The sequence below is a fragment of the Lytechinus variegatus genome, chromosome 4 (genome assembly GCF_018143015.1).
Source record: "Lytechinus variegatus isolate NC3 chromosome 4, Lvar_3.0, whole genome shotgun sequence".
In the NCBI taxonomy this organism is placed as follows: domain Eukaryota; kingdom Metazoa; phylum Echinodermata; class Echinoidea; order Temnopleuroida; family Toxopneustidae; genus Lytechinus; species Lytechinus variegatus.
The window spans coordinates 31,562,646-31,589,279 of NC_054743.1; the positions used below are offsets into that span (position 1 = coordinate 31,562,646).

The 26,634-nt window shown below is 37.0% G+C and overlaps 2 protein-coding genes across 2 annotated transcripts; one reads left to right on the top strand and one right to left on the bottom strand.

Annotated features, from left to right (window-relative positions):
* Positions 1-2,715: 2,715 nt before the first annotated feature.
* Positions 2,716-5,615, bottom strand: LOC121412652. The gene is made up of 2 exons (XM_041605429.1): positions 5,148-5,615; positions 2,716-3,392 (listed from the first exon to the last, which is right to left on the bottom strand). The coding sequence occupies exons 1-2, from the start codon at positions 5,426-5,428 to the stop codon at positions 2,753-2,755; spliced, it is 921 nt and encodes a 306-aa protein (XP_041461363.1). The 5' UTR covers positions 5,429-5,615; the 3' UTR covers positions 2,716-2,752.
* A 7,019-nt stretch (positions 5,616-12,634) lies between these two features.
* Positions 12,635-22,691, top strand: LOC121413847 (charged multivesicular body protein 2b-like). Its single transcript, XM_041606818.1, has 8 exons — positions 12,635-12,730; positions 14,067-14,158; positions 15,317-15,358; positions 15,797-15,898; positions 17,246-17,296; positions 18,398-18,500; positions 20,523-20,626; positions 22,012-22,691. The coding sequence occupies exons 1-8, from the start codon at positions 12,700-12,702 to the stop codon at positions 22,117-22,119; spliced, it is 633 nt and encodes a 210-aa protein (XP_041462752.1). The 5' UTR covers positions 12,635-12,699; the 3' UTR covers positions 22,120-22,691.
* Positions 22,692-26,634: the final 3,943 nt, after the last annotated feature.

Here is a 26,634-nt window from a genome sequence, read left to right on the forward strand (position 1 = left end):
AAAAAAAATTAATTAATTAATAAATTAGTAATAATAATAGTAATAAAATAGAAAAAAAATGAAAAAAAATAGATTAAAATTCCAGGGAAAAATGACCTTTTTCAAAATCAAATACTTTTTTGTAGTAGAACAATACATTTAGGCTAGAAGATCATAAAATATTTGGCTCACATCAATTATTGTTAAGTAAGGTACTCATTCTGTTCTAGGTTACAAAAATGCTTAGAATGTCCATTTTTCAGGTTGGAATATCACAAATTTTCAGCTCGCGCTTCGCGCTCACATTATTTGATCGGTAAGATAAGTATCCTATTCTTCAATCACTAAATACAGTCCTTATCATGTTCCTTTCCTGGTCAGTACATAAAAAAATTCAGCTCGCGTCATTTCTTGAGTTATATTCACGTCTTTTTCATGATAAAAAATGCTCCGAATGTTAAATTGTCATGTCTAATTACATGAAATGTCCAAAAGTTTGAGCTAGCGATCAGCTCTCGCAACAACTCGCTAGGGTGCCCTTTAAACAGTAATTAGCGCCATAATTGACCTATTAAGCTTTGAATTTTTCTCCAAACCGCTCGCTCTCGGAAAAAAACCCCTAAATGTATAGGCCTATCATATCAATCAGAAATCGCTTAGGCTTTACTCAACTTGATTAATACAAAACACACAACTACTTCACGCAGATGATTATCTCATGGTGAAAAAATACGTTTGCACCAAGATGCCATTTTGAAATATAAGTGCCGCTTTTTTTGCCCCCCTAAACGAAAATACACTGTAAAAACTGTAGTGTTTAAACTGACACCAATTGGTGTTAATAGAGGACCACACCCTGAGGTGTTAAAATTACACCCTAGAGATTGAACATAACACCAAAGAGTGTAAATGTAACAACCAAAGGTGTTGTAATAACACCTATGGGTGTAAAACTAACACCACCAATTTAACACCGGTGTAAAATAACTGGTGTGGTCCTTTATGTACACCGGTTAACACCACAGTTTTTGCTGTGTACGTTCCGCTGCCCTTGATCGATCCTAAGTTTGAGATGTCGTTGCGCCACATTGTTCATTAGTTTCCATCTGTTCAGAACATAAAATACGCTTTGAACAGTCATTACGCTGCATAATTGTAATCTCTGAAAATTAAAAAGTATTGATATACAAATTACACAATTTTACGCCACCGGGCATGGTGGCTCAGTGGTAGAGCGCGCCGCCTCATGAACGGTTTCGTTCCCTGGTCGAGTCATACCAAATACTTTTAAAATTGGAACCTTCTGCATAAAGTCTTGCTAGGCGTTCATCATTTATATTGGAGAAAGGTTATAATAACATAATAGCGAGTGTTCGCACTGCGACGCAGGACGAATTCAAGAACAAGGCAAATTATTAGAATGCCCGTCAAATGACAATGAACAGCCAAGTGGTCTATGTCGTGAATTGTGAACCGAAACAGCAGTTTAGTCCTACGTTTCGGATCTGATGAAAAACTGCAAATATGTCGTCTGTCCATGCAGACTCCAGGGTGAAACGGCTGTTTTGGTTCACCAGTTTTCGACAAAGACTTCTTGGTTGCTCATTGTCATGAAGGGCAATTTACAATACATTTTCTTTGTTCTTGGAAACGTCCTGCGCCAGAGTGCGAAAACGCCCTATTATGTTATGCAGGGACGCTAGTTTATGAAGAGCATGATGAAGTTAAAGTCCACCCCAGAAACATATTGATTCGATAGAGAAAAACAAAACAAGAATAACACTGAATATTTTTATCAAAATCGAATGTAAAATAAAAAAAAGTTAGGAGGACATTTAAAAGTTTCGCTTTTTTCATAAAATAGTTATATGCACAACTCACTTACATGCAATTGAGAGAGTCGCGATTGTGTCAATCCCTCACTATTCCTTTCGTATTTTGTTTGAATTACACAGTATTTCATTTTTTTAAGATTTGACAATAAGGACCAACTTGAACGAACCATAATGTTAAAACAATGGTAATTCAACATGTTTAGAGAGGAATAAAACTTTGTTTCACAGGACAACGGGGGTAGAATGTTTCATATTTCATGGAATAAAATACAAAAGAAATAGTGAGTGGATGACAATCAGTTCCCTCATTTCGCATATCGACCAGGATGTGCATATAACTGTTTTGTGAAATTAAGCGAAACTTTAAAATGTCATAACTTTCTTATTCTACATCCGATTTTGATCAAATTTCCAGTGTTAAGCTTGTTAGATTTTTTTCTCTATATTCAGAATAACTTTTTCTTGGGGTGGACTTGTCCCGAAACTGTGGCTATATACCCTGAGTAAATAAAATAATAGTTAGTAGTAGTAGTAGTAGTAGTAGTAGTAGTAGTAGAAGTAGTAGTAGTAGTAGTAGTATTCGGTGAGATAAACTTCGAGGTAACAAAATGTATTATCCCTATCAGGGATGATGTAAAGGCTACGTGTCTTGTTCTTCTCCATACGGACTTATTAAAGAGAGACTTCACTGCATTTGTAATCTTTTTAAAGATTGGTTTACATCTAATAATTTTACCATATTGGTCAACAGGTGAAATGACTATAGTTATGATACTGATCATCATGATGGTGATGATCATGACGCTGGTGATGAAGAGAAGGAGGACGATAATGATGATGATGATGATGATGACGACGACGACTTGGATATTGATGATTATGGAGAAGATGATGATGATGATGATGATGATGATGATGACGATGATGCAAAACAAAATTTACAAAACACATAGTTTGCTCTGAAACATTTCCTCATAGAATGGCATCGAATGATCAACACATTTGATGACATCATCAGGCAACCTTTCACGTGGTACAGATCCAAGTCCATCTGGCACGAAACGCGTGCTTGTAAAAGCTCTCTCATAATACATAAACATCTCCTTGAAGACGTTTTTACCCGCTGTGACAAAATTGTTTGGGATTTCACTCGTCGGTTTTAACTGAAGAAGTTTATCGCAGTAGGGGAATCCGACGGCGGTGCAGAATGCCCGGATTGTCGGTCCTGGTCGGGTTAGGATATCGGATGCATCGAGAACAATCGGGTTCGGATCGATGTTCTCTTTTACGTACTTCCAAAGCCGATGCTGGTTTTCGTACCATTTCATTGGTTGATTATCGATCGGGTCATCTCGGATCAAATCGAAGTCGGCTTCGGAGGATATCATGCCGACTTCGGCATACTTCGACCCGGCTATCTTCCTAGCCGAAGTGTAAACCCGAGTCGGATCCCGGATGAGGAATGTGTATTTGTATCCTCCGGGAAGGCACTGGGGATCGATTGGATTTGATGCCATCTCCTTGAGTAGAATGTAGTCACCGTTGGCATTTTCCAGATCTTCCTTGATGGTATGATATCTAGAGAGAGTTAAAAAAAATAGATTGCGAATTAATCAAGAACCCGTATTATAGCGTATAACAATCCATTCTTAAATGTCCACAGATAGTCCCCAGTAACGATAAACTTAAAGGGAAAAAAGGAGAGCAGTGACATCCTCGTGACCAAATGAGCCTTGCTATTAAAGGCCTATAAATTATGTTCGGACAGAGTGTTGACTGTTTAGACAAGGATTGTTCAAGAACTTTCTTCATGTATGTAGATTTCAAATTTCTGGGGTGCATTTTTTTGGTTATTCTACGTATCAAATTTTTCTTTCCTACACGGAGGCATAGTAACATAGAGTTTATAAACTCAACATTTTGATTGATGTCTAACATATTCCCATGTCTGCATCCATCTGCTTGGCTCTCAGTTTGGCGATCTTCAAACCCAAGGGCCTCTACAAACTAGGGGTGGCGCTTTTTTTCTCGTATCCAAGCGAGTCCAGAAATCTGTTTTGGAAGTTTTGAATCATAGTACAAATCTTGGACTTGTATTCTTGCCTCAAGTTTTAATTAAAAAATACCTTTAAAGCATTCCATTAAATTGTTTAAGGCGAGACCCAAACCTGCGTCAATAGTCTTGACTGCATGTGAACTTACATAAGCGCATCATCTAACCGATCACACCACACCAGTCAAGCTGAACGATGCGTCAAAAATTATGCTATATACTGTAGCCATATTCATGAGGCTTAGTCTGACTAAATAAACCCTATTTACGTCACCATTCGCAGAGACTTAATTTGGTCTCGCTTGGCTATATCATTTAAAAAGGGTACCACTGGGGCACGCGAAGCGGGTGAGACAAGGCAACTTAGTCGTAACCTCATATTTATTTGTCGTTGAATAAAAACTATACAGTTACACGACCAATTTTTTTTCTTCCCATTTCCCCCATGCTCTACTAAATCATGGGGGCGTTCGTCCCTTTCATCTCCATGGTGCCGCCCGTTCTTCACGAGGGATAAACTCAAAGGTATTTTTATTTTTTCATCGAGTTTCAAGTTTATCTATTTCATTCGCCATAAAAGCATGAGTACATAAAAACGAAAATTAATCAAACACAATTAAAAGTAACAGGACAAGAAAATACAACACTGCATTATGTAAACGGTTTTATATTACGGGAATTGAGACGGCAAACCGCCTACCCCTTTGTACTTAATACATGTACACGACCAAGACCTCCAAGTAGTTTTGATGGTCTTCATTCACATCTCTTTCTTGTTCACCCCCCCCCCCTTCTACCAGGCGGTTACCCCTGCCTCCCTTATCACTGTCCGTGGATGTACTCCTCGTGTAGGCCTATACATTTCAATCAGTTTTTTGAGTGGTATTCAGAAAGAGATTCCACCGTTGATTTGTTGTAGCAGGCGAAGAGATTTTTTTTAAATGAGGGGGTTGTAGTACTTGATAATTATGGTAAACGATTTTGACTTCAAAAAGAAATTCCATCGAGTAAAGCGTGAGAGAAAATAATAATCCTAAAATAGACAATAAATAATTCTTGTACATTTAGCAATTGATTTTGATGCATTCTCTTCTAAGAAAAAAAAGAGGGAAGAGAAAACTAAAAGCTACTATCATTCGAGGAAATTCGATACAGATTATGTTTTATGTACATGTGTGAGCCTAACCAAACAATTTTTTTCGTCAAAACCTTCGACGGTCTCCGTTCCACCTAACAAAAAGACAGTGTCGTCCGTCAATTCTGGAGAAAATTGTACTCACGACATCCATCTCGACGACATTCGGTAGCCGACATTTTTCTCCCATATGTCGTTAGCCTCTTCGTAGACGGCCTCGTTGCCGACGATGTCGAGGGGAAGCTGACGACCCGTCGACGTGGAATAGTAACCTCTCAGTAGCGCAGCATAGGAATAGATCTCCAGATAGACGTCCATTCCGTCAATAGCGCTCAGACATTTGGTCAATACAGTTGAGGTTGATCGAGGGACGCACCATAGTCCAACACGAATTGGTCGATGAATCGGTGGTCGATCTTGGGCCATATCGGTTGGTCAAGTCGACCGATGTTATGAGAACTATATGTTGTGATGTCGGCTAAAATTATTAACTCGTTCAGTTCAACCCAATGCTTTTATGAAAATAGATTGCGTTGCAAGCAGAAAGAATGTTTACATGCCTAAATGTTTGGTAAGTATTCGCGAAGGGAATGACAGTTAGAGAGGTGTGATTCACAAGCAAACAGTTTTGTCAGCAAGACTTCAATGGCAAAATATTACTCTCAGCCAATCAAAAGTTAGGTTTTCAGTCGCAAATATAACCACTACAAGAGAAAATTTAAAAAATTGTTGTATGAAATGCTCTCCGGGGTGTGTGTATCCTGTATTTGTATCCTCAACCTTGACTTTATTATCCTTGTCCCTTAATGATAATAATAATCATCATCTGGTTTTCACCAAAAAAGGTCAACCTGACTAAGCAGAAATAGTATTTGGTTTGACTCTATACAATGCGTCTAAAATTTGTAGCGTATTATAAGAGTATTGTTTTTAGCTGCATGAGAAAAGAGGATAATACTAAAAGGGATTCGTTTGGCAAATGACACTGGGGCTGTACAAATCTGTGGTTCGGTAATTTCTGTTCTGTCGCTTCTGTGAATCGGGGGTTTGGGCATTAACCTAACTCCCAAGTCGCAGGACCCCCAAAATAACGAATTTAAGGAAATGAAAGGGAACAGGGTAATGACATTATTTACTGGACACAATATAAAAAAAACAGTCACAGTGTAAATTTGCCTATATTTTTGCTCACTCACGAGCAATGTTAAAAGAATAGCACTCTATTCTTTTAACAATATATACAGTACATTCCACACACACAATAATACGGATGTGTATAGGCCTACATTGAAAGTATTATAAATGTTACCCTGCATAATGACAAATGATCCACTATATGGTGTTGGTGATGGTGATGCATGACCTTGTTAATACTGCTTAAACTTATTTTGAGTTCTGAAAACACATGGGGGCAAAACATATCCCTTGGTAACTCCCCATTATAAAACTAAATGGCGTATGCCATTTAAGATATCCAACTACCAATTATTTTCTATTTTCCCCATGGAAGATTATAAAAGTATTTATTTCAATTTCGTGTGAAAGCGACATAGTGGAGCGGTTTTGACTCTCGCCTTGTAATCAGAGGGTCGTGTGTTCGAAACCCACCATGGCCTATCATCCTTTGGCAATGCGTCAATCCACAATTTGCCACTCTCCACCCAGGCGTTAAATGGGTACCCGCGGTAGGATGTGAAGGCCTATGTAGTATGCCTAGCAATTGAGTCTTGTAACTCCTGTTGGAATGCTCCCCAGGGAGACAAGAAAAGGGTTAGAGAGGCGAGCAAGTATAGAACGGGAATGAATTACTTATTATAATGCAACCTCCATCTAAGAATTTTCGTCAGACTGTGACAGTCAGTCGAAGAACTACATTTCTTGCAAGGAATGGTTGACCCATTGACAACGTTCATCTAGGTATAGAACTAACTTTTAAAAATCAAATAAACGTAATAAACATAAATCATGTTTTCCCTTGGATGGTATCGCCTACTTAGAAGTGGCTTATCTGAAAAACCTCTCCAATGGGGCAAAAATGTTCGGATAAATTAAATAAAATTAAAAAGAAGAAGTAATCGCCAATTAAACATACACTTTCCTGTCAAAATTCTGACAGGCATAGATATCCAAACAATCATACTTTGGAAGCACATTTCCGCCAAAAAATACAGTGACGACCCCCCCCCCCCACAAAAAAAATTCATCATCATTTTCGTAAGCACGTTCCGCGTGCAAAAATTCTGACAGCAAAAAGAAAAAGTTAATCAATATATTATTGATCAATGCTGCTGTTCACGTGAGTTGAACCAGCGTCCCCCAAAACATCCGGATTAAGAAGCTTATTTCCGACACTCCTATCACCTTCACAGTTACACCATCAGTGAACTTTATGAACAGAATGTTTGTTATTTTACATTGTCTAAAACCCAATTTACCAGGGCCCTGCATGGGAACGATTTTTTAAGAGAGGGCGCTGGTTTGAAAAAAAGGAAATTGACAAACAAAAAAAAGCTTTGCTCCAAAATGCAGGTAATTTCGATGAGAAAAAAAAATGACAAGCAACATTAAAAAAAAAAAGTTTTCGCTCCAAAATGAAGGTGTTTTTTAACCAGATTTCTACACTTAGCATACCAATCTAATTTCGAGGGGGTGTTGTTTATGGTGTAATAACAGACCCCCCCCCCCCCCGCTTCCCAGGGCCATCAAAATTGACACAAGATTTGTAGAACGGGTATTTATCGAGACGCTGGCACTTATTATAGGCAGGTGTTGCTATTCGATTTATTTTTCATGGTAAGAACCATATACTGGCGACTTACACCAACTGACCAACATGGTTATGCCGAGGCAGGGAGGCGGATATCCTCGGACGCCAGTAGGCCGATATATATATATATATATATATATATATATAGGCCTAAGACTTTTGACCCTATCAAAAAGTATAAATGATATACTTTTTTGCCCGTCTTTTGTTTCCATGTTTACATACAATTGAAAACAACCAACCCAATTCCTGTTTCACTATCTGATGAATAAAACATGAGTCAATTGTCATTATAATAGTACTCCCTACTGTTATTCTCTTTTCGAACTTTTTTTCGAAGCCGGGGCGGCACAGGGGAAATTAAAAGTGGAAAAATGGCTCAAACATGATATTGTTATGTAACAAATGTAAAAAGTAAATATCATCGTAGGAGGGGCCGATCCAGGATTTTGTAAATGATGGGCCAATAAGGGGACCTAAAAACTTCCTTTTTTGTCTTGCCATTCTCTCTTTTTAGTGTATGGCACGTAATGGCGTCATTATTTCCAAATATATATATATATATATTTTTGGAAATAATGACGCCATTACGTGTCATACACAAAAAAGAGAGAATGGCAAGACAAAAAAGGTAGTGGTATACCACGCAAAAAGGGGTAAAAAATTTAAACATCGATCAAGTGGGCAACTATACACCACCAGGATCATCCAGTGCAGTACAACGGGGTCTCGGTTCCCTGCCCCTGGATCTTCTGGTATTGACAAATCATCTTCTTCTTCTTCTTTTTATTTAGGGCCTATTATTCTACCTCCCGGTGCCCTACGAACCTCCAGCTGCGGCGCGCCGCCCCTTGGTCCTTTATCGTCACCATTATAGTCTAGAAAATATCATACAATGATTTTGATTTCTAAAGAAAAATATCAGGCGAAAGCTCAAATATATGAATATAGTGAATAAAATGGAAGTTTAAGGGTCCCTAGGACTTATTGGCCCCTCATTTTACGAAATCCAGTTCAAGGGGCATTCCAAGACATTTTTGTTTCAAACGATTGGATGGTTCTTGCACAATGCAAAAAAACCGATGTTGATTTAACACCAGCCCGGTATCTGTATATTTCGGTCCACACCAGAAAGGTGTTGAAAGGACACCAGTTAAGAATTAAACCGGTATTGGTTTAACACTAATTGGCGTTGCTTAAATATCAAATTGGCGTTAGCCTATAATGCCAAATTGGCGTTAGTATAACGCTAAACCGGTGTTGTTTCAACAGTCTCTGGTGTGGACCGTATAAATATCAGACTGGTGTTAAATTAACACCGGCGTTTTAACATTATGATATATAGCCCACAGTCACAGCATCGACACTGACTCCAAACCGATCTATGTGATGTCACTATCTGCTTCAGCATGGCCAGAACTTTTAGCATTTTGAAAGGTTAAACATTAAAATTGTGAAAAATTAAAACAATGAAGTTGGCAATTTTGAGGGGGTGTAAGACGCAATACACTGCAAAAACTCCGGTGTTGATATAACACCAGCCTGGAATCTATATGTTTCCATGCACACCAGTGAAGTGTTAAACAACAGCGGTTTTGGTATTAGTAGAGGTGTTAAACTAATACCAATTAGTAAAACATCAATTAGTATTAAAACAGCATCGGTTTGATTCCAAACTGGTGTTGTTTCAATACTTCTCTGGTGTGGATAAATTCCGGGCTGGTGTTAAATCAACACCGGAGTTTTTTGCAGTGTAGAGAGAAAGAAGATAGGGAAAGAATAATATCTTAATTTATTTAAGGTAAACAGGTAAATGCACTCCAAAAAACAAATTTTAAAATACAGTTAATTTGTAGATCTCGGGCGATCCTCTTCTAGCTCACGTTTTTTTTTTATAAACTGATGTAAACCTCATTTATCTAGTCGTGATCAATATAAGAAATTGAATAAAAAACACATCTGGGAATTGTCTCTCTGTTTCGACGTTTCGCCAATTATCAATTAGCTTCTTCTTTTAGATAATTATGAATGAAATAAATCGCCATTTCATATTTTCAAATCCATGCAGTATCCACGAGAAGATATTTTTTCAGCTGCATATTTGCTAGTGTACCCTTTTCACCAGAGTAATGAGAAAATAAAATAAATGAATGCGGATACAAAACTTAACTCTGAATCAGCCCAATTGGTTTGATTGTTATTTTTTCCACAATTTTTTTAACTAAACTCTGCATCTGCCCAATTGGATTAAATGATATCTTTTCTGATATTGACCTACAATATTTAGACCTATTTCTGTCGACATGGCAAAACGATGACACTTTCAAGCAAATTCGAAATGAGGTCATGTACAGCACCACTTCGAGGACGCACTACTCAAGTTTGGCCAGGTTCGTAACAGGGCACTGGGAACTATTTTTTTCAACAGGGGGGGGTACTGAGTTTGAAGAAAATTTTGACAAGCCCCCTAAAACAAATTCCACTCCAAAATGAACGCGATATGGCTCAGGTAAAATTTGAAGGGAAAAAAGGTTTTCAATACAAAATAAAAGTGATTTCGGTTCTATTTTTAGCACACTGCAAAAACTCCGGTGTTGATTTAACACCAGCCCGGAATCTATATATCCACACCAGAGAAGTGTTAAAACAACACCAGTTTCATTTTGGTCTAACATCAGATAGGTGTTTATCAAACACCAATTAGTATTAAAAAAGCATCGGTTTGATTCCAAACTGGTGTTGTTTCAATACTTCTCTGAGCGTGGACATAATATAGATTCCGGGCTGGTGTTAAATCAACACCAGAGTTTTTGCAGGGCACGCACCTACTTGATTTCCAGCGGGGTCCTTCTATGGTGACTAACACACGCAGAACCCCACCCCCTCCCCCTCCCAGGCAATTGGGTTCCTGAGCAGAGCACCAAACCCCCTTTTCCTAACAAGACCATCGTTTGTAAGCCATAATCATAATAATGCAACATACTGACTGCAGTTTCGTCTTTTAATAAAGGCCCATTTTGAATGATGCAGTAATTCACAGTCTATTCATTATGTTCATACGACATTAATTATGTTACCAAGTAGCAAGTCAAGTATAGGCTCAAAACAATTTATTATACATTCTGAAGAAAGGTTTACCCAATATTGTGTAAAGTGGGAACATGCATGTTATCACTGTAAAAAACGAAGTGCTAATTAAGCACTCACAGTGCTTGTATTGTGACTACACTACGAGTGCTGATTTTGTAGTTTAAATTTGAACTAGAAAATCAGCACTCATAGTTCTGTCACTATACAAGCACTTTAAGTGCTAAATTAGCACTTCATTTTTTTAAGTGTATAGTTGGGTAAAATTTTTGTGTTGAAATAGACCGATATGGTGTTAATACCCAGTCATGCAGCAAATGAGCTTATTCTATCAGATCCACAACTCTTTGTCGTTTTCAAACCATTTATCACTTATCACTTTCAGTTCAGTGTTGCACGAAAAAACATGGAGGGATATTAGGGGATATTCAGGATTATCCAAATATTTAATAAAATGAGCAGGAGAAAAGCTTTTCTTCAACACATTCACAATGTTAAAACATATGAATTAAACTCGTTAGCAACCCCTTGGTCAACGGAAATTTTGCATTTATCCCTTTTAGAAAATAAGAGGGAGAAGAATGATAGTGTAATTGTCAATTTGAAACAGTAAGATGTATTATGTATCCATGTTTCACTGAAACCATAAAATGAAAGTTTCATATCTAATTGGGAAATGAATTCACTCAAAGCATCAAAATTTTTGTTCAGGCTTCTAGCGATAAAATGCATTAAACTAGAAGTGCTTCTCAGCCCCTTCTCACCATGCACTGACGCCTTATCGAGATGATCATAAAAATCATCCTTAGGCTAATATTTACAGTTAGCGATATCGAAAAATTTCTTTTGCTGAACTCAGAATTCAAATCAGAATTCATAGCAACCATCATCATCATCAAACCCTGTTTGGAATACTTGAAATTACGTCAAAGGTAGAAATCCCATAGGGGGACACCCTTGGCGGCTGAAGCCCAAAAAAATAATTTAAGGGGGTCCACCAGAATTTAGGGGGGGGGCGCAGGAAACAAAATTGACAAGCAAAAAAAAAAGGGTTATCAACTAAAAAATTGGGGGATCCCCCTTCCCATCTCAATTTTTTTAGCGACCTGTCCCCCGCCCGCTTCCGCCGCCTATGCAAATGTCCCCCTACATGTACTACTATTTTGGTCTTTCATGATGGAAATACATAAATCTTTCAAAATCGAAATAAAACATGTATTTGGACGAACTGGCCATACTTTTTTTTCTTGTCAAATAATTTTCCAGCCCCGCCCCTTGTCCCCCTTCCTTTGGGGAGAGATTTCCGCCCTTGAATTGCGTCATATGATAATTACAAACTCTCCTAAAAATAGATAATGAACTAGCTTTGCATTGGCCCGGTGAGAATGAGTCATACAACCCAACCGCGAACAATTCGCTCTAGCAGAGGGATCGTCCCAAATTATCAGTGAAGCTGGAAAATTCGGTCAGCAAAAGTTTTGCAAAGTGTAAGAAAGTACTTCAGTGAAGAAAATAATATAATAATTATTAGATTAGGACTAACATGATTCTCCATAAAATGATGATGATAATCGACTGTAATTCATAAATTTAACCAAAGAAGTTAAAATAAATTACTTTAATACTTTTTTTAGTGATCCCATGTATCTCAGATGTCATGAGCAACCTCGTAAATTTTTTGACGATATTTGTATAGGACGAGTTGTTGAGCTGTCGACCTCGCTCCCATTGTTTGTTTACTACGTACGAGCTGGCACGGCTAATTTCTAAACCAGAAAAGTCAGACTCAGATGATCTCTGAACATTGAGGTTCTACTTTTCATCTTTAATACAAACTGCAACGATGTCCCTTTTCAAGAAGCCTACAGACAAAGGTAAGAGTATGAGATTTAAGGTTGATGGGGCTAATAAAGGCTAGCGCTAGCCTAAACAAAGTTAGCTGAGGAGAAAAGAATAATATTAACTGTACCGGTACCGCCGGGATAACAACGTCCGGCCTGCGGGTAGCTCCCCCGTGCCGTGGGGTGCGGGTGGAGGTTTCGGACGTGATGAGGATGAGTGCCGGGCTAACGTTAGAACTAAGATGTTCTAATGTTAAAACTTGGGGGGGGGCACTCAATATATAATGTGTGGTGTGTATGTGCCGTGGAGGGGACCCCCATTTTAATACTCAAATTTCCAGGGCATAGCATTTTTATTTTATCTTGTTGAGAAAAAGAAAGCCGCTCCAAACTCAAGCATGCCATAGCCATTAGGACCTAGCATTTTCCAGTCACAAGTATACTGGTACTACCTCGCACCATGACCGCATTTGGCCGTGGATTTCTAACTAGCAGGTCGTGTGTGCTGCGACCCCACTTCTGGTGTCCGCAACACACGACTTCTGAGTTCTATGGCTTGATTTTCTGAGGACCCTCCTTTTTACAAGAAGCCCGCTCCAAGCCAAAGCCCCCGTTTTTTGTCTCGCCCATGGCACATACGTTACCTACCACTTTTTGGGTCGAGTACCCCCCACCCCCCCCCCCCCGGGTTAAAACGAGTAGCTTTGGAACCGTTCATGAGCGAAGCGCCACAGAGGCATCCAAGCTAAGGCTAAGTGACAGTGTCTCTAGACTCCAGTTCGACTCTGTACTGTTGTAGGATTGTAGCCAGCAATGCCATGGCCCATGCAGCCCTATTCACCATTGCATTATTTTGAATATGTCCTAAAATTTAAATTATGCAAGTTACAACAAAGTAACATTATTAGGCATTGCCCTAGATGAATTGTAACCTTTTGTAATCTAGTCTGTTAGATCGAGTATTTAGATGATTAGATCCACATTCTCTGCATACTTTGACAAAATGATTATTATTTCTTCGCAAAGTGATAACCAAGTAGGCCCTTTTTTTTGTGAATCACAACAAAGGTTTCAGATGGTTATTCTACTTTCTTTTCTTTTGTCCTGGAAAACAATTAAATAAATTGTTATGATAGCCCGCTCACCAGGCAGACAATTGTAACTATCCGGCTCAGTGTTTTGAAAGTCGGTAGAAAGTGCACATCCTCTAGCATATAGCGAGAATTAAAACCCAATTCAAATTTCAAATTAATCTACGTTTTTTAAATTATCGGAACAATCCAATACATCATACACGTTCATTTTTATGTTTACTCCTATTGATTAGCTACATGTATGTATTTCTTTAATTATTCATTTTTGTTTCCAGAGGTTTTGAGAAAAACGGAGAAAGACTTGAAGAAGACACAACGAGGAGTGGATAGGGACAGAGTGAAATTGGAGAGAGATGAAAAGAGATTAGTAAGCATGATCCGGTGGGCCTGTTTCATTGATAGTTGCGATCACACACAACTCAAAAAAATCAAACGTAACTTTATTTTCAAACAATAAACATGCATTCTGGGTACTTGCGCTTGATTTCTTGAGATGCAATCGAATGCAACTCTTTCTGTAACAGGCCCCTAAACTTCTAGAATTGTAAAGTTAGTGCAACATGGTGGAACCTGCAGGCAAGAACAGGGGAGGGTTTGTCAGGTCTGACAGCTTTCCTTGATTATGACTGGCTGAGAGGCACTGTAAACCACTACTTGTTGGATAAAATGTCTGACAATTCCTTTTGTGAAACATTCTCCAATGGTCTGTGACATTAAGCATAGCGATTGATCTTGCTCTTTGGGCTGATTTGTGCAATCAACTTTGAATATTGGGTTATGATCAGTAATAAAATCTACCCCATGATCAGTTGCTGGCTTTATGTCACAGGGCCTAAATGGGCCAGCACACCGAATCGGCTTGACACAACAGACAAGTTGTTGTTTACGCTTATACGGCGTGTATCATTCAATAGTGAATAGTTGCGCCACCAGATTGGTTCATGTGTTTGGGAATAGCAAACTTTTTGCACATAGTTGCCTGCAGGTTTCAAAGTGTCTTACTTTCAAGTTTAATCTTTATTTGTATTTTGTTATTTGTCAGGATGACATCTTTCTTCAAATAAGTTGTTGCGATTAATCAGGGATATCTTTTTACAGGCAAAAGCCTGAATTTTCAGGTCAAATGCAAACAGATTTTCAGGCCTTTTGGTGAATTAAAAAAATATTACTGATTTGTTTAAGCTTTATCAATGTCACTGATGAAAATCAGGGATTGTTTCATGAAAGTTGTTAGCATGGACTATATATGTAAATTGCTAGCGAGGTAGATTTCAGTAATATCCTTGGCTTTGAGTTGCTGAGAAGCACTGGTATATGAATGTTAATGTGGTAACTGTCAGGGGGAGGGGGGTAATATACATCGCCTGGTGTGTATGTACACAAAGTCACAAACATTTCGTGATCTTTTTTCTCAATCCTGTCAGAATATGTTTAGTTAATCGATAACCCCAGCATGAGTTTATTATGTGTTTCTTATTCATTGGTAAATACATAACTTTTTTCTTTTACTTTTCATTGTAAATAGGAAATGGAAATAAAGAAGGCTGCTAAACAAGGCAACAAACAGGTGAGTTGTGATTTGTCAAAAATGCAAACATACTGATTGCTTTGAAGGTAAATTTATACTACTGTACAGCTGGGCCCTGTCTTAGAAAGAGTTACAATTGATCCAATCATTCCTAACTCTGGAAGTCCATCAGTGTCATACTTTTTTCTACAGGAAAATTGCTAAAATATCCTTTGTAAACAATGGAGATTACACCAAATTGTCAAGAAATCAATGAATTTATGGATGTACATTCATATCTAGAATTTAAACATGCATTTTATATGTTGACTTTGCTGGCTTTCCATCGTTGCGATTGATTGGATCAATCGCAACTCTTTGTAAGACAGGGCCCTGTACCACCAATGCTTTAAGGATTGGAGCAGAAACCTCTGTGTTTCAACCAATGATAGGTAACAGAGCTAACTTGTATCTTTTGAATCTTGTTCATCCTTCCAGGCATGTGCAGTATTAGCGAAACAACTCGTAAACTTAAGGAAACAGAAAGTTAGGTTATATGGGGCCAGTGCAACAATATCATCAGTCAATGCGCAGACTAAGGTGAGTGTCAATCATTATAAATAACATATTTATTGATGTTTGTCTTTGAAAGTAAATCAATCGTTTTGGTGATTTTCAAGGAATAAAGTTTTCCTCACACTGACACTGTACAATCCTCTGAGGTGCAATCTTAGAAATATCACAATGACAAAGTGTGCCATCAATTCATTTTTTTTTTAATATTCAATTCAATTTATTTTTCATTCTTCAATATAATACAATTAAGTAAAAGATAAATTAATTCAATTTAAATAAAATTATGAACAAAATTCAAATTGAATAAATACATATTCAATAAGTGATTCAAATATAAATTAACATGCATGTTAAAATGTTAAAACGTTTAAATCAATATAATCAATATGATGAAATCAGTGTAATTATATATCATGAGAAGAATGGAGGGGTCCACTGAAAAGCAAAGCTTGTAAAATGCTAAACCGCTAAACCCATGCACTTGAATTATATTTCTCAAGTTTCTTAGTTGTTATTTTAAAATATTAGAATACAGTAAGCCATTTTGTTTGAGAAAAGGACTTGATTAGTTCAGCATTGTGATTAAGGCCTGTGTGGTGTGTGGCAGGCTTGCATGATCGGAGGAGATTTGCAAACTCTGAATCAAAGTGAACAATCTCACATGATTAACAGTTTTTCCAACAAAATAATCACAAAATCGGCAGGACATTTTTATAATTACATATATACATGTGTGGATCCTCAGATTAATGATTTGGTGATGTAGTCATAGGAGCAAGTTATCGAGTTTTCATTACTAGATCGGTCTAGTTTCAGCTTTTGTTTTGAGTAAAATTGAGTCTACTCGTGTTCGCTCTGATCACAAAAAGACAAGGCAATGGGAAGAGAGATGGTGTGATGCTGCGATGTTCATTTTATTAAAGTTTGACAATGTTTACTTTGAAATTTATTCGTTTCTAAAACATTTTAGTTTTCTAACAATTTTTTAATATATTATAAAAAGAGAAATATCAGTAAGATTTTTGTTAGATGATTACATTTGTTTTGTTTATTTGAAGCTTGAATTTTTTTTCCCTCTTTAATTCTTTCTTTATTACTTTCTTTTGTTCTTTTTCTTTCTTTTTTCTATCTTTTTTTCTTCATCCTTTCTTCTATCCTTCCTTTCTTAGTGGTTATTACAAAATATTAGAATACAGTAAGCCATTTTGTTTGAGAAAAGGACTTGATTGGTTCAGCATTGTGATGTGAGATTGTATTGTGATGTTTCATCTCCTCACATAAGGTTAAATGTTAAGATTTTAAGAAACATTGAGATATCATGAGTTTATTCCATAAAATGATCTCTTCTTTTCTTTTCCTTTTTTTTCACAGTCTATGGTAGCTAACAAAGCAACTGCAGAAGCCATGGGGAGAACAGCAAAGGTAATCTTGTGCTGCAAACTGCAGAGCTTTTGCCTGACTTCACTCTCTTTTTACAAGTATATAGTGTAAAAACAAAGATAAAAGGTTGAGTAATTTCCTGTATGATTTCCTCAACGATGCTTAGACTCATTGGCCCATATTCTGAGCTCCGGTTTAACTTCGACCACGGTCTAACTCTGTGCTAAAGTTATGGGGAGCCAAAAGTCTATAAATTATGTTTATGTTGTATATTTCATATGTTGAGTATTTTGTTTCCTTCTACTTTCATAATGAAGAAAAATACTTCAGTTATCACTCCCAGACAATTATGAAAAATTTGGGTGTCTTATGAGTTAAAGAATTGAATGTGTACTGTTAGGGATTTGTGCCCCAATTGGCTTTCCATAGTTAAACCACAACTTTAAATCAGGGTTTAATTCAAACCCAAGTTCAGAATACGGTCCATTGAGATTACATGTTTCATGCTTATTGCTTGTTTGTTAGTGTGTGTCATTTGAAAGAAAAATATGAAGTTCTCGTCAAAACACCTACACAAAGACAACAGTTACGAATTGGATCCATTTTTAACCGAGATTTTTATGATGCGACTTGAGAGGTTTCAAAATTTGTATGCATTGAACATTTCATAGAGTGATATTGTTACCAGGTTTCACAGAGCTTTGATACCATTTGGATGTTTATTCACCCAGTTTAATAGCAAATGCAATGTAATAAACCAAAATGGTATGATCCACAAATTGCCTCACAGAAAGTCAACATCTTACCCTTCATTGACAACAGTATCCAAAGCTGAGATGGAGAATGTCTTTTACTGGGACAGGGAACTCTTGTCCCACTTTCTTATTTCCAGTTCATTTTACCTGCTGGGATCAGTAAATATTAATCTTTTCATGAAAGCTGACAATATTCGGCAAGTAACCGGTCCTGAGACTGAGATTGCATAGTGTGTAATTATTGGAGGCATTATGGAGTATTTGAAAATGCAGATGGGAAATAACTGATGATTCATTTGTATATACAGTTGCCAATTTGATGAATTTCTGAATTGATTGATTTATGTCATTATCCTTACTGCCATTTTCTCCTATGCTGTGTGTTTAGGCAATGGGTGCCATGAATAAACAGATGGACCCTCAGAAGGTGATGAAAACGATGCAACAATTTCAGGTGGAATCATCCAAGATGGAAATGAAAGAAGAGCTGAGTGAGTACTTAATAAAGATGACAAGACTCTAGTTTCATTTCATATTATCATGCTGCGATGAGTCAAGGCATTTTCAGTCTTTAGCAAATATGTTAAAGGAAAGATCCAACTTTATTTTACATGTTAATCAGTTAATGGGATTTCATTATCAACGAAACTGCAATTTCACTTAATTTGTTTAAAGGGAGATCTCAGTCATGCAAAGTTTATCCTGTCGCAAAAAAAAATAAATTCATTGATCATTCATTTATAATACAGTATTCTGAAGAAACAATACACACCAATTACTATGTCTGGCATACAAATCAAATATCAGAATGTTAAATTGCTCCATAAGTGATTTGATACAGTTTTGGGGACCCATATCACATATGTTTTGATTTGGCGCTGAAGGGGCAGTAGTGTATAGTCAAGCAATTTGTCAATTGCATTTTTAGGGATATTGAAATTGTTCCTCGTGTTTTCAGCAAAATTCATGAAGTTCGGCCCACACATTGGTCTTAGGATGGAGAAAAAGTTCTCCTTTCAGCACACATTCGCAAAATAATATATTGTTAGGACATCGGAAAGTGTGTTACTATGTTGGAAATTTGAGAAGAGCAAGCTATTTGCTCATTGTTGTTGTAGTATTAATGGGACTTTGTGTTTTGCTTAAGAACTTTATCTGATTGTTATGATAAAGAGAATGTCAGTCGAGAACAATCTAAGAAACTTGACCTGTTTTGGTAACCTGTCACTTGCGATAGTTCAAGCATCATCAGACCCCATCAGACCTTCGTTGTTGATTTTGTGTTTAATTCATGTCACAGCTCCGAATTATCTCTTTAAGAAGTCAGTCAGTCGGCAAGCCCTGAAAAAGTGGCTTTTATCCAAGTGATATTCATGACTAGAGGGTTTTTGCATAGTTAATGAGCTTGGTGCGAACCAAAACACCTCTTTTTATTCGGCCATTGCTGCTCTAAATATTGACCAAATTTCATGTTTTGGTATCTTTGTAAAGAAGAAGAATCATTCTTTCAGGTCATGTGTTTGGATTTTTAAAAGGATGTTGTAATATAGGGAAAACTCTTGATCTAAAACATGAAACAAAATATTTTTTAATGCAACAAAAGTTGTTATTTTCACACTTAATTTCTGTTTGAGCACGAATGATTTTTAAATCATGATAAAGCTGAAGATCTCAGCTTTAATATGATATAATTTTTATAAGAAGATGAATTTTAGATGGGTCAGCAGCCAGCTTTTCATAGGCCAAGTACATTTAGCAGCTCAAAAACAAGAATACTGCGCTCTGATTAGTCATATAGACCACACACCCACGCAAATTCCAATGTTCCCCACACTGGGCCTCTGCAAGGTCACACTCACCATGTGGTAATCTCTTCAAATTACCCGCGGCTGTTGTTTTGGAAACATTATTCAGCCAATCAGAACTCTGGATTTTATGTTACTCAGAAATTTCAGAAATCTCGTCTTGCATCTTGATGGAAAAAGCTGGCTGCTGACCCATCTAAAATATGCCACATATCAAGGTGAAATTGTAAGAAAGTATAGAGTTTGAGCTTTCTGATGATATAAATAATGTTGGTGCCTAAAACACAAAATGTTGCACAATTTTCAAGTGAAAACAGAGGAAGAAAATTCTGTTTGATTCATTTATTCAGGTAAAAAATTCACTTATTTACCAAAATATTTCATTAAAAAGAAATGATCATTATACTAGAGTAACATTTACTCTTGCCCATGGTACAAAAATGATCAATATTACTTAAGGAGAAAGTGGTTAAATTCTTTGAGATAGAAAGTCTCACAATTCACGAGATTTTGCAGGGACATGAATTCAGCCACGAGAGGACTTGGATAAATCTTGCTCATTTGCTCATTAACACAGGGGCTTGCCGACTGACTGAAGTGTGAGTAGATCATTGCAACAAAAATATAAAAGTCATGTCTTCACAGATTTGCCAAATCTCTATATTCATCCTTTTCTTTTTATATAATTTTTCCATCTTTTTTCTGCAGTGGATGATGTATTGGACGATATCCTAGGAGGATCGGATGAAGAGGAGCAAGACGCTATCGTCAATCAGGTCTTAGATGAGATCGGTATTGAGGTTTCAGGGAAGGTAGGTTTGGAGGTTTATATTCATTTGACCCAACAGCCATTTGGTCTGCTATTGATTTGATCTAATTGCCATTTGGTCTATAGGACCCTTGGGCCCATATTCTGAAGTCGGGATTAAACTAAACTCGGGTTTAAAGTTGTGGTTTAAGCATGGATAGCCAATTGTTACATAAATCATTAACAGTAGAGATATCATATTTCGGCTCGTTTGGCTCTCAAATCATTCATAATTGTCTAGGGAGTATCAATATTAGATTGTCTTCACCATCGATGAATCAGGAAAGAGCACGGTAAACATAAGAAACATACAACTTAATAAAAATGTTGACACTTTTGGCTTCCCATAATTTTAGCACAGAGTTTGACCATGGTCTTAAAGGGGAAGTTCACCCTGAAGAAAACTTTGTTGTGAAAATAGCAGAAAAAATATTTTAAAATAGTGGTGAAGGTTTGAGGAAAATCTGTTATAGAGTAAGAAAGTTAGCAGAGTTCAAAGTTTTGGATTTGTGACGTCATAAACGAGCAGCTGCCCCATGTGTTATGTAATATAAAATGCATGAATTTCAAATTTTGTATGGTTCCTGATGACTTGATTTTGTTTTCTATTCATGATCGGTTGTGAAACGATTTGTCTATTGATATACAAAAGGTACAGTGAAAACCATTTTCAATTTTCTGAGAAAATGACATTTCATTGATTTTTTACCATTCGCTATGTAGGAATGCTGCTCGCATATGACGTCACAAATCAAATAATTGAAATTCTAATTACTTTTTAATTATTTTGTGAATTTTTCTGAAACCTTCGGCAATATTTTTTATTATTTTTTCTGCTATTTTTACAATAAACTTTTTGTCAAGGTGAACTTCCCCTTTAAGTTAAACCTGACTTCAGAATACGGGCCATTGGTCTTATGCTCACTCATGGGGCGTTGCAAGAATTTTGAAATCAATTGCAAGACTTTTTTCGGTCCCTTAATCAATCATAAGTTTTGACATAAACTGCAAATTTGCAATTGATTTCTCATCTGCTTCTGGAAACAAGCAGTGTGATCTGATTTGCAATAGTTAAAATTGATCTATTAATTGTAAAATTGAAACAGAATATTTGTAATTGATTGCAAATATTTTCTTGCAACACTTCCCTAATCTATTTCTAATGTATTCTTTTGCCCAGTTGGCCTTATTTCAACTTCATCTCCTTATTTTTTATTTTGTTTATCTTTGTTTATTCAATATGAAATGTGTATCATGAACAGTTCATTTAACCATGTAGTTTAAGTGGTATTACACCAAGTTGGTATTGGTCAAAATGTCTACAGCCTTTTTGCCAATTTTACTTCCATATTTTCAAAATTGTGAATATTTCTTTCTCTCATCTTTCAGCTTGCCGATGCACCAGGATACAAGGGAGCCCTCCCATCAAAAGTGTCAGAATCACAAGCAAAGGATAAAGCTTTAGAAGAACAACTTGCCAGATTAATGAGGGAATAACTCTAATTTCTTTTCTGCTAGTAATAAATGTATATTTATGTCAATTTTTATACATGTTTTTATTTTTATCAGTCATTGACTCTTCATTTGAAATGGTAATGAGAATTCATCTATGACATCATGGGGATGTTTCATGAAGTGTCTTTTCACTGATTTTCATTGACAAATTATGTCTCAGCCAGTCAGGTATAAGGATTTCAGTAGCTTATAACAGCTGTCACTGAAAACCTGTGATGGATTGCTTCATGAAATATTCCCTTGTGATATGTTATTTATGTTAGTATGGTTGTTCACCATACATTGCTTTCTGTATTTATAGTATAGTGCATTATACAAGGACTTAAATTATAAAAGCAAACGGTTTTGTGAGGAATGTATTTTCAGAGTTTTAGGAATTACTGCAGTCCAAACATTGAAGCTCTCAGGTCATAGGATGTAATCTTCTTATCTAACTTTCATCATGTGTTAAGAATAAATGTTACAGAGGTTTTTCTTTGCAGTAAAATAGGTATGAGTGGTAATTTGATCATTATAATAACCTTCCTATGCAAGGGAGTGTGTTTTGTTTTCCATGAAAATTGAATATACATTATCATTTAAGTATATACTTAAGGAAACTATCCATAAATGCCACTTATCTTTCGGTGCAGGTCAAATCAATTGATTTCCATATTCCAAGCATTATGATAATTACCCCTCTTAAATTCCAGGCCCGGGTTCGCTCATCAATATACAAAATGACCCACTCTCTGCCATTTTTGGCAGTGTAATTTTTCATTTCTCATTGACACCGGTCTACTTTTAGCACAAAAGGTTACATGGGAGCAAAGAGCATTTTTCTCATTATAAAATATATTATACATATATACCTGGCTTTGAGTAAGTATAGCGGGAATTATTATTCCGAGGTTGGACTGCCATTCCTATTTTTCCCCAAAGCCCTGAGGGAAAAATAGTAATTTTGCCAGTTCAACCGAGGATGAATTATTCCATCTATACTTTGAAATAATGGCCTAGTATGTTTGTTTTATGGCCTACATTTGATTAGTTAGTACAATAGATCATGCATGATAATCCAGTTACTGTACTCTTAGTTCATCCTTTTCTAATCTGAACCAATATATAGATACCGCGCTTCGCTGACTTTACCTTTTTTTTTTTGGAAGCCATTTTCTCAGCGGAACGCGGATTTGCATCTCTCTGATGACCGTTGTGCATGATCCATCTCAATGATCTGTGACATCAATGAGTGCACTATTTCATCATTGACGTCACGGAATAGTAAATTTTCTTCAGTTGGCGTTTCATTTTCAAAATCATTGCAAAATAATAAGAATATGTTTGGTCACATGATGCTATTTAAACCAATCAGCATACAGGATTTAATTTATGTAGGATATGATAAAATAAAATTTCACAAACTGTCATCTGTACAAAAAGCTTATTCAGCTTGAACAGAATTTGAAAAATAACTGCATTCCATCTTGCGTAAGTTGAGATTCACTTACCTGTAGTCAGCCTGAATTATGGAGAGCTACAGGTGTTGTAATCCATCAGCAGGTGGCATTTGAACTATGTTATTAGGTGGTTTCAAACCGCCTCAATCACAAGAATCCCCGTTAAATTACGAGGACTTTTTAGGCTAAAAAATACCCATTAATTATTCCTGCATTCACACTGCCCCGAAACATACCTTTCAGGATAAATTCCTGAAGTTACGAGCATGCGTAGTATGGTCTGATAAGCAGGCAAGGCGCGAGATTCAAAATCACTAGCCCAGCAGCCACACACGGCGCCCGCGCCCAACGGCACGCTTGGCTAAAAGTTCCAGTAAATTGCTTTCACATTGCCAAAATACCTGCGACCTTGGAAAATCCCCGCGAAAGTTCTCGTAATTTCGCCAAGTACCTACTATTTAGCGGGTATTTTCTTTCGGGGAAATTATGCATAGTTTGCTTTCACATTACCAAAATACCTGGTATTTTCTGATCGGGGTAAATTTCCCGATCAGAGAATACCTGGAACTGACGAACTTTGAGGCGGTCTGAAACCACCTATTGTGAATAACAAGGGGTTGATACCACAGTCACACAGGCCAAACTGACTCCAGGAGATTCAAATTTTATCACATTATTTACAATGACATATGTTTGGTTAGCTTGGAGGCAGTTTTGTTGTTGTGACTGAAGCTTGATTTGGCATACACACACAATCAGTATTATTTAAAGAGTCCTCTGATTTTACACGTGCATTTCAGATGATTGTGATGTTGCAATTAATTTGAGATAGTAGGATCAATCTAAAACCTTTGTGAAACAGGGGCCCAGGTTTCAATTTCTTGTAACTTTCTGTCCTTTTATTTATTGAATGATTGCATATGTTCTTTTTTGTATCATTTTGTGTCATGAATGCTCTAATTTCATCACAAGTCAACATCAAATAATGGCATTTCTGATGGGTGTTTTTTTAAAGGAATGTGAGCACTTGGTCTATGATTGATCCTGGTGAGCTGAAGGACTTTTCTCTTTTGCTAATCTTGACATCTTGCTGTTGCTTTTCAAACAAGCTTTTAAAATATTTCAGATGCCTTTTGGATCTTCGTGAGGAAGAGCTGCAAAGCTCTTTTATGAATCCTGTATTGTCGAGTCATGTTATTTTTAGTGTTACAAACTAGTGTAGTTGTAAATCTATATATTTGAGAGTATTTTGTATCTATAAAATGTAAATAAGTGCTATTATAAATGATGTTTATCTTGCACTTGTATCCATTCCTAGTTTTGGCACTGTTTTAAAGACATGGTGATGATGAGAATAATGGTCAAGGTAGTGGTGGTGATGATGAACAGAAGTCAGATGGTGTTTATTTGTGAGGATGATGATGATGATTGATGGTGGTGGCGGTGGTGGTGATGATGATGATGGTTGATGGTGGTGGTGATGGTAGTGATAATGATGATGATGATTATTGATGGTGGTGGTGGTGGTGATGATGATTGATGATGGTGGTGGTGGTGGTGGTGGTGATGATGATTGATGGTGGTGGTGATGGTGATGATGATTGATGGTGGTTGTGGTGATGATGGTGGTGGTGGTGATGATGATGATGATGATGGTAGTGGTGGTGGTGGTGGTGGTGATGATGGTGATGATGATTATGATGATGATGATTGGTGGTGGTGATGATGATGATGATGATGGATCAATATAAACACCCTATATTATTATTATTATTGATAGTGGTGGTGTGATGATGATGACGATGATGATGACTGATGTTGTTGATGTAAGGATGATAAGTGGTATTAACAGGGAAGCCCCCAGGAAGGGCATACACAAGTTACAACAGTTCGATCGAATCTTTGACGCAACTGTATATAGCGCCCCCTTGCGGTGTATCTACAATATTTAACGATAATTGCCAGTGCCCAATTGATAATTCATCGTGTTAATAACCATGGACCTATCAGCTTAAAACAGTACACTATTACAGTCAATCAAAGGCAGAAGTTACCCTTGGAATTGGTATTGGGGCTTCCAATTAAAAGAAAATGACCATCAAGTATCTTGCCTAACATTAGTTCTATGGGGAGAGATCATTTATTTTTGTCATGCGGCCCCTAAACGTTGGAATATAAGTATGATCCCTTCTTCCATTAAGGGGACATCTACATGCTCTGCATTCAAAAGTCGGCTCAAAACTCTATTGTTTAAGCGGTTTTATGATTGAGGCAGTCTCCATAATAGCTTTGATCCTCTCTCTTCTTTGTCTATTTTCCTATAAAAAGAGACGCCCATGGGTAGTGATGTGCGCTATATAAGCAACGTCGTATTATTTCGACTTTTAGGGGCAAGAGACAGGGCCAACCACCCCCCCTCTCTCTCTCTCTCTCTCTCTTCTACTATCAAGGCTGTACAGGTCTATTTGATTCGAGTTTATCATCGACACCCCTGGTAAATGGATTTTATGTCACTGACGATACAGGTTTCATCAGGTCAGAAAGGTGCTTGACTAATTAATGGACTCTTAATCTGTAAATTAGAAAACAAAGTAACGTTTAAGCATGGACGCTGAAGCTCTGGCGCCATGCGCATTAGACATTTAATTAATAGTAAATTGACAGCCTGACATTTTAGTCTACAGACTGCATGTTAATAGATTGTAGGAGTCATGTAATGTTTAAGTACTGCAAGCGTGTAATAGCATAACAGTGCAGTCAAAAACGAGGATGACACCTTGTCAAGGACAGAAATCTCTCCCCAAAGGTAGGGGGACCAGGGGCTGACAAATTTGACAAGCGAAAAAAAGGGGGATTATCAGCCCAAATGTAAGGTCATTTTAACCAAAATATATTTGAAAAGCACAAAAAACTTTTTCTTTATCGTTAAACTTTTGCAACCCCCATCTAATGTGGCCGAAACAAGAGGGTCTGTAGTTGCATAGTCCATCTTGTGGTCCGTATTAAAGGTGATGTCAATTCCAATTCCAAGTCCATGTTTAGGTTCTGAATCATATAT

Excerpts from the sequence above, each read along its gene's own strand:
- LOC121412652 (XM_041605429.1), bottom strand. The coding sequence starts at position 5,428 with ATGGCCCAAGATCGACCACCGATTCATCGACCAATTCGTGTTGGACTA. Across the intron at positions 3,393-5,147 it reads ATGTCGTCGAGATGGATGTC|ATATCATACCATCAAGGAAG; the intron begins GTGAGTACAATT and ends AACTCTCTCTAG.
- LOC121413847 (XM_041606818.1), top strand. The coding sequence starts at position 12,700 with ATGTCCCTTTTCAAGAAGCCTACAGACAAAG. Across the intron at positions 12,731-14,066 it reads CAAGAAGCCTACAGACAAAG|AGGTTTTGAGAAAAACGGAG; the intron begins GTAAGAGTATGA and ends TTTTGTTTCCAG. Across the intron at positions 18,501-20,522 it reads GGAAATGAAAGAAGAGCTGA|TGGATGATGTATTGGACGAT; the intron begins GTGAGTACTTAA and ends TTTTTTCTGCAG.